The 7500-nt window shown below is 40.6% G+C and overlaps 2 protein-coding genes across 2 annotated transcripts in view; both read right to left on the bottom strand.

The window, feature by feature from the left end:
* Positions 1-7500, bottom strand: part of LOC138059412 (retinoschisin-like) — a 143100-nt gene that overhangs the window by 38234 nt on the left and 97366 nt on the right. The gene's annotated exons all lie outside the window — the stretch shown is intronic.
* Positions 4254-7500, bottom strand: part of LOC138060750 (uncharacterized) — an 8037-nt gene continuing 4790 nt past the window's right edge. Inside the window, exons 4-5 of the mRNA XM_068906603.1 lie at positions 7204-7353; positions 4254-5069 (exon numbers count right to left, since the gene is read on the bottom strand). Of these exons, the coding sequence (XP_068762704.1) occupies positions 4528-5069; positions 7204-7353 (692 nt within the window). The 3' untranslated portion in view covers positions 4254-4527. The remainder of the gene's footprint in view (positions 5070-7203; positions 7354-7500) is intronic.

Here is a 7500-nt window from a genome sequence, read left to right as displayed (position 1 = left end):
CATCTAGTACTTATTCAGCTATAACCCTAGCGATTTTTACACAAATCCTCACTCAATTTGGGCAAATTTGAAGCCGTAGAAGGGGTCTCGGCTTATAGCCGAGTATTTTTGATAAAAAGAATTTTCTCAGCAAATTAAAACAGTAACAAATTAACATGTATTCACTTAAAAGCCGAACTCAATTACTTGTAAAATGAAGAGAAGTTGTTGTTGGTGTAATATGGACTTTTATTACTTGGTGGCTCTTAAAGGAGCCGTTCGTGTTGTTGTGTGATTGGGATTGGTCTTATTGCTCTTCTTCTTCCTCGCTGTCTGTCTCGAATTCGTCGTCCATTTCCTCGTCTTCACTCACTTTTTTTTTGTTCTGGAATATTGCATCGTCTTCTGTGCCGTCGAGTGCGCTATAGAGGTGCCACAAGTCTTGAACAAACGCCTCACCATCTTCTCGGGAATATCGCACCTAACCTGCGATCAGGCGTACTTTTCTTTAGACACGCGTTTCTTTTCCGCCTTGTCTAAAGAAAAGAATGAAGGGGTAGTTTCTAAAGAAACTGTGGTGCTGCGTCGGTGGGGAAGTAGTATACAAAAATTTGGTTTATCAACGGAATTGATAATGTAAATTGACCACCGTACAGAGATTCTAAAAGCTTTTAGAATCTCTGTACGGTGGTCAATTTACATTATCAACTCCGTTGATAAACCAAATTTTTGTCTAAAGAAAAGTACGCCTGATCGCAGGTTGTATCGCACCAAGCCTGGTTTACTCATCGAAGGAACGAGGAGTCTGGGAAGGAGATTGCACTATCACAGATCGTGCAAACAACCTTGGGCCAAGCTTGTCACATGACACCATAGCAAACTTGAGACACAAAACGCAAGTGGATTGCTTCTTGTAGCGACATCTTCCACGCAAAAAAACCGTACACATTAAAGGGAAAATATTACCTTGAATTCTTTGCTCTGAAAACCACGCCAAAGGTCGTTGATTGAGCTTGGGATACGCTCCCCGATAAGCTCTCCCTTGAACAGATTTGGCTTAATATCAGTAATATCTTTCCTCCAGCGACGGAACCATCGACTCGCTGATGCCGTATTCTCCGGCGATCTCGGAGTTATTTTCTACAGCTTCTGCTTCGGCGACTATTTTAAGTTTAAAGGCGAGGTTGTAAGGTTTCCATTCGAATAACGTTTTATAAAACGCTTCGCTTGTACGAAGACACGTTTGCTGTGAGGTCAGTAATTGTTTAATAATATGCGTCACCTCACGATCACGTCGCTTGTTTGTTTCTTATCTTTCGTGTTCATTTGATTGCTTTGAGTATAATTTTTCAGTCAATGTCAATTTCTATTTTAAATTACGAAAATTCCATAGTCGATAATACACATCAGGACCTAAAATGGGTCTCAGCTAATAGCCGAGTATTATGCATTTAAAATTCGTGTCAATCAAGTTGATTTTTTCCGTAAGAAGTTTGGGGTCTCGTCTTATGGCCGAGCTCGGCTTGTAGCCGCATAAGTACGGTATTTATTATTTTTTTTGTGAAACCGGTTTTTCAAGTGAGTGGGAATCTGTGTGAGCCCGATTTTCAGGTGAGCGGTATTTGTTTGAGACCCATTTTCGAGTGAGCGGGTACCTGTGTGAGCCGATTTTAGAGTTAACGCACTCGTTTGCTGAGTATTTTTTGTTACAGGGCACCAGTATCGAGAGCTTACGAAAAGAGTTGGAGGAGTTAAAGGAGGCAGCTGACCTCACTCTTGTAGACAATACCATCGCATACCTTAGTTTCATTCTCGGGTCAGGAGAGATCGGGATGACGCGGCGCACCAATTTTCCCTGTAGCTTTCGTAAACAGGCGATGCCATTTGGACGAGAGTTAAGTTTATCCTTTGCAAATGAGGAAAAAATTCTTAATCTAGGACTAGATTAGCAGCGTATGTCACTTAGAATTAGAAAAAAAAGATTGAGAAAAAAACCTTTGAAAAAAATTAGAAAAAGTTGATCGAAACGGCTTCGAAATGTCAGTTTTAATTAAAGTATTTAAATGGAACTAATCCTAACAATTTATTGAAAGCTAACTGAATAAAAAGGCTTGGTTACTAAGAATGGCATCGCTTGTTTACGAAAGGGAAATTTGCGACGCGATTTGTCAATATGGCATTCCCTTGTTGCCTTGACTTTTACGTCGAGCTGTGGTAGCCATCTTCTCTCGAATTGGGTCGGGGGAAATTATGGATAATTTTCTCCCTTCGCTAACTTTGTTGCTTATATAATTATCTCTTTTTCCTTGGTTTCTTGTTTTATAGAACCAAATTCGGGAGACGGGTGTTGCGGGTGAATGTTTTTCCCCGCTTGAAGTCCAGCAAATGGCTGCGAAGAGAAATGTTCAATGGGTGTGGTCGGATGGAACTCCCGCCCCAGGTCTAGGGGAGATGACCAATGTTGACAGCGTTTTGTTTAGCGTTCTGAGTGTTTATTCTGGGGAATTCGCGTCTGTGGGGGAGATGAACTTTCGGGATCTGAACGTTTTTCTAGCAGGCGAGGTTCATAATCATGTTTGCGCTTGAGATGTCATTCTAAAGGGTTACGAGAGTAGAGAGACTTTTTTCAAATTCATCTCTAGCGGAGTCAGGGTCCTGGATTATCTTAGTTCCTTTAAAGGCGTGTTTAAGGGTGTTCACTATGACAGTAATGCTCCTCCGATGAACGCCTTCCTTAACCATTCGTCTTGCAAGGGATTTGAGAAATTTATATCAAGAGAGATTCGTTCCCGCATTTTGACGGGAGCTGTAAAACTATGGGGTAAGGTGAGTGTGAGTGAAACGCCTTGGCTCGTGTTACCTCTGACAGCTGAACTGTGCAAACCTCGTTTATGATGTGTTGATACGCGCTTCCTAAGCATGGAAAAGTGTTTAGAGTAGGCCTGTCACGATTGCGTTGGAAAAGACCTCAAGATAGTGCTTTAAAAATGAAAAAAGTTCTTAAATAGTGCTCGAATTTTCGAAAGCTACTCGAATTTAAGAAATAGTGCTCAAATGTTGCTTATCAATTTGAAACATAACCTTGTAGATTTTGATTAGTATGCCTTTTTTTCCGAAGTATTGGCCTTCCGTTGTTTATATATGTTCTGAGAAGTAAAACATTTACGTTTTCGAGCAAAAAACTTTCATTATACATATATATGGTTTAAAGACTGACATAGTTTCAAATTGTTTTTCTTCCAACACAACACTTATTGAGGTTCAGAATGTGTCACAGTTCAATAATTCAATAAAAGATCATAGAAGAATCCTAGTTTGCTGAAAACTGTTTTCTAATACAAAGTGTTGCTCCGAACTACGTAGCCCAGAAGAAAGAGCTCAAATCGTTTGCAAAATGTCAAAAAGTGCTCAAGTTTTGCTCCAAATCGGAAAAGTGCTAAAACAGCCGATCCCAAAATGAAACACTTGAATGATGGAAACGTTGAGATAACGTTGAAGTATTTTTTCTCGAATAATGTTATTTCTCTGAGCCGGTAATTTTTTTGGATTACTTTATGCTTCCAGAGCAGGAAAATAATGTTTTCCGTAGCTTTTCTGTTGCATAATTCTAGATCTGTTGCCTAATTCAAGGCCCGTACACACTAATGCGTTTTCGAAAACCCTCCTTTTCAAAAACCTTCAGGTCCTTGAAAACGAATAAAAGGATCTGCGTCCACAATGGCGACTGAAAACGGAGATCTAATGCATTTTTGTTACCAGGCCATGCTCGGACACTTTCTTTGTCCTAATGCGCATGCTTCAATAGCGCCAAAACTATCGGACGCTTTGCCGCCAAAAGTGAGGCTGCATGGACAAGCCCTCAGTCTTGCTTGCTAGCCAATCATGCAAACATAATTCATTGACCACTGTACATAGGGGAGAAATGAAATGAAATCAATGAAACAACAGCAACTTTCATAGGAATCCCAACTGGCCGGCGACAATTTACAAAAGCAGCCGAGAATTTGAACCAGTGGCTACCAGGATCAAATTAAAGGATTAGTCAGAACGGGTCTTAAATCGCCTCAACCGCTGGACCCCACTGCATCCTTGTAAATTGTACATGTCACATTTTGAGAACTGGTACATCATCCAATCAAATCAATGAAAACTTCGTTGTCCCATCCTTTTTGTTCTCAAATTAACTTTTTGAGAATCCCCTGGTCTGATCAAAAGTTGAAGAGGTAGTTTCAAATCAATGACACAAAACTTAATTCTCTGAGGATGACCAAAAACCAAGGTCAACTTTTTATTTCCAAGAACCACATTCAGTGCATTCAAAGTATTTTTGTCGTGTAAAGCTAAGGGTTTAGAGGCTGGAAGTGGACTGAAATTTTAAGAAATGGCTAATTTTTGTCAAGCTTAGACAAAATCGCCAATCAATTCAATATGGATAAATCCCCCTGCTAAAATTCCTTAGATATCATCTAACTGTTATGATTGTGAACTTACAGTGCCGTGTTGGGCGTTTAACCCAGTTAATTCATGAAGTTTCTTAAACCCTTCAAGTTAACGAACATATATTTTCCAAAAGCTACCAGCGGGAGGAGCGGGGTTACTAGGATGCAAAAAATCGTCACACGACCATCTTGGTGGGGGTATATTCCAGTGAGCTCTGCCTTTTATTTTTGCAGCATGATCCCACAGTTCTTTACGGCCTTGAGACGACCATTTTCCAACATGAAATTTCCCGTTTTCGAATCCCCACTTGGCGCATTCACCTGCAAGGATCGAATTGTCATCCGGCAGTGGTATGAAGGACCCACACGATGTTGGCATTTGTGCCGTTTGTCCTGTGAAGAACTGAATCACAGCTTCACCAGTGCTGTTGATTATCGTAGCCACATGAAAAGTACGTGTCCCTGGCTTGTGGCAGTGAAATCGCATTTGCGTGAAGGCCAAGAACTTTCGCAGCTCATTGAGCGCGTTATTTGTGAGAAACAAAGCGTTGCTTCGAAAACTGTCGATCTTGCGATACGAGTCTTGAGCTGCAAATGTGGGTAGCGGTTTTGAGTCTTCAACTACAACGTTGAAAACAAGAAGCCAGCCTCCTGTAATTCAGAGATTTTTGTATCATCACATATGCCCGGTAACTACCTTTTTTATAAGGATAAGTAAAAACCATTTCTTACTCGTTTGCTGATAAAAAAATGTGTTTACCCTTTGGGAATAAACTTCTCTTTCTCAAGTCTCTCGATGACCAATAAGAAGATCGCTAAACAATGAGCTGAAAATTTTACGTGACCTTTGGATTGCGAGTCAAAGCAAGTTTTGCATAACGCCTTAGCTTTTTTATATTTTGTTTTGAGGACACAAGTTGTTTTTGTTTTCTGAGAGGGCGGAAAAATAAACCGCTTGGTGGCGTTTTAATATATTGTTAGCGGAAGATTTCCGGTGGTGCTTGGTGTTATGGGAAAAGGACAACCAGTGCTTTGCGGATTTTGTATCGTGTCATGGCGCCTAATAGGATAAGTAAAAGTTTATTACATAGCATTAAAAGCGAGGTGAACACACCAGACAGGCGTAGCTCAGTAGGTTAGTGCGCTGCTTTCGGAGCACGAGATCCCCGGTTCGATCCTCGTAGTTGACGGAAACGTCTGTTTCGACCTTCCTCTGATCCGTGTAGCTTTGGCTTTAAATATTCGTAAATAACGGAGCGCTGACGGAGGGAGGGGAAAAAGAGCGCACCGTCGGCTCCATTGAAACCAGTTTCGTAACTGAAGAAACTACAGACGTTAAATAAAGTGACTTTCATTTTACCTTACTACAATACCAAACCCGGTGTGGCCATCACATCACGCATACGCACAACCATCTCACCTTGGTTATGGACAGCTGGGATTGGTGTTATGATGTGTTCACGTTGCTTTTAATGTTCGAAAGTTTGTTGTTGCTTTCAGCTCATCTATATTTCGTTTCGGAACCGATGCAGTCGCTGTTGTTGTTTTTTGATGTTTTTTTCTTCATAACAGAAGGCATTTTTCTCTTTTTTTCCTTTTTGTTTCCAATTCACAGCGTTCGCAAACTTATCGTCTGCAGTTGTCATGTCACTGTAGACTTTCATTGAGTTTCAGTTTCGCTCAGGATGGATCCAGTACTCCCCGTCATCCACAAAGTCGCAAGATTTTAAGGGCCTGCTTACATAAAGCCCAGTTAACTGGGCTGAGATCTCAGCCCGGGTTCTGAAAGAAATCCTCTTGAAATGAAAGTGGTGATTACATGGAGAAGGTTTCAGCTCTTGAGTGCATCATGGGTAATCAGGGCAAGGTGCAGAGGAATTCAAAGGTTTGTAAGGAAGTTCAAAACAATGACAAATATTCAAGATATGCAATTTTGGGTTGTTTATTTTCTAAAACAGAAGATATGCGCTCAAAGGTGCGGAAGAATAAATTCAGTGGACAGAATGGCTATTGTACAAATTTTTTTATTAAAAAGAGTCTCTGCCATACATTTCCTGTAATTCCAAAGGCACAAAATTACAGAGAATGTATGGAGACAAAAAAAGCAATATTTAGGAATATTGCAAAGAACGGATACCAAGTCTAGTTCATCTTAGTTGTGAACATTAACTTATTTGTTTAGTTTATGAAGGAGAAAGTCATCATGAATCATGTACAGTATATTTTTCTTTGAACTTCCATAGAAACATTTGAATTTCCCGCCTTGTTGCCCTGATTACCCATGATGCAATCAAGCGCGTAAACTCGTCTATTACTATACGGGCTGAAAATCCTAGCTTGGTTTCAGAAACCGGGCTAAGATTTTCAGCCCGGCCCAACGGGCTGAAAAATCCGCAAAATGTCCATGTAATCGAAATGAAATTTCAGCCCGAGCTGAAAAAGGAACGTGAGCATGCGCATCAATTGTGTTTTCGCATCTCAGTAAATTTTCTGACGCAAATTTGCGTTTTGCGCCAGGGCTGAAATTCATCATGTAATCGCATCAAAATTTCAGCCTGTGGGCGAAGCGAAATCTCATCCCGGGCTGAAACTCGCCATGTAATCGGGCCCTAAGATATCTTTGCAAGAATGGCCAGGAATGGTTACGTTGTAGCCTCCTGAAACAGAAAAGGTAAGCTAAAGATTTATTAGAAGGTTGCAAGGATTTGACAAGCCAGGTAATTTGGACAATTGATGGAGATCTTTATCATGATAAAATTTCTTATGAAGTTTATTGTTTTCTCACCTTCCTTGGTTGTCATGTCACAGAAGACCTTTATTGGCTTCCCAGTTTTCTCAGGGTCGATCCAGTACTCTCCGTCTCCTCTAGAATCACCAGAGTCCCGGATGTGTTTGCAGGAATGAGCAGGAAGATGAGAGTACCTTCCAAGTTTAGCTAAATTCAAACCAAAAGACCCATAGAAAAAGTCTTATCAAAGAAGTAGCAATTTTGGTAGAGATGGAAGGAATGGCCTTGTCAAGCCCCCTATAATAATAATTGCTGGATGACGAACTCGACAAAACGAGCGAAGGATAAATGTGA

The sequence above is a fragment of the Montipora capricornis genome, chromosome 8 (genome assembly GCF_036669925.1).
Source record: "Montipora capricornis isolate CH-2021 chromosome 8, ASM3666992v2, whole genome shotgun sequence".
In the NCBI taxonomy this organism is placed as follows: domain Eukaryota; kingdom Metazoa; phylum Cnidaria; class Anthozoa; order Scleractinia; family Acroporidae; genus Montipora; species Montipora capricornis.
The sequence above is the reverse complement of the archived record's forward strand: the minus strand, read 5'-3'. Positions and strand labels throughout refer to the sequence as shown.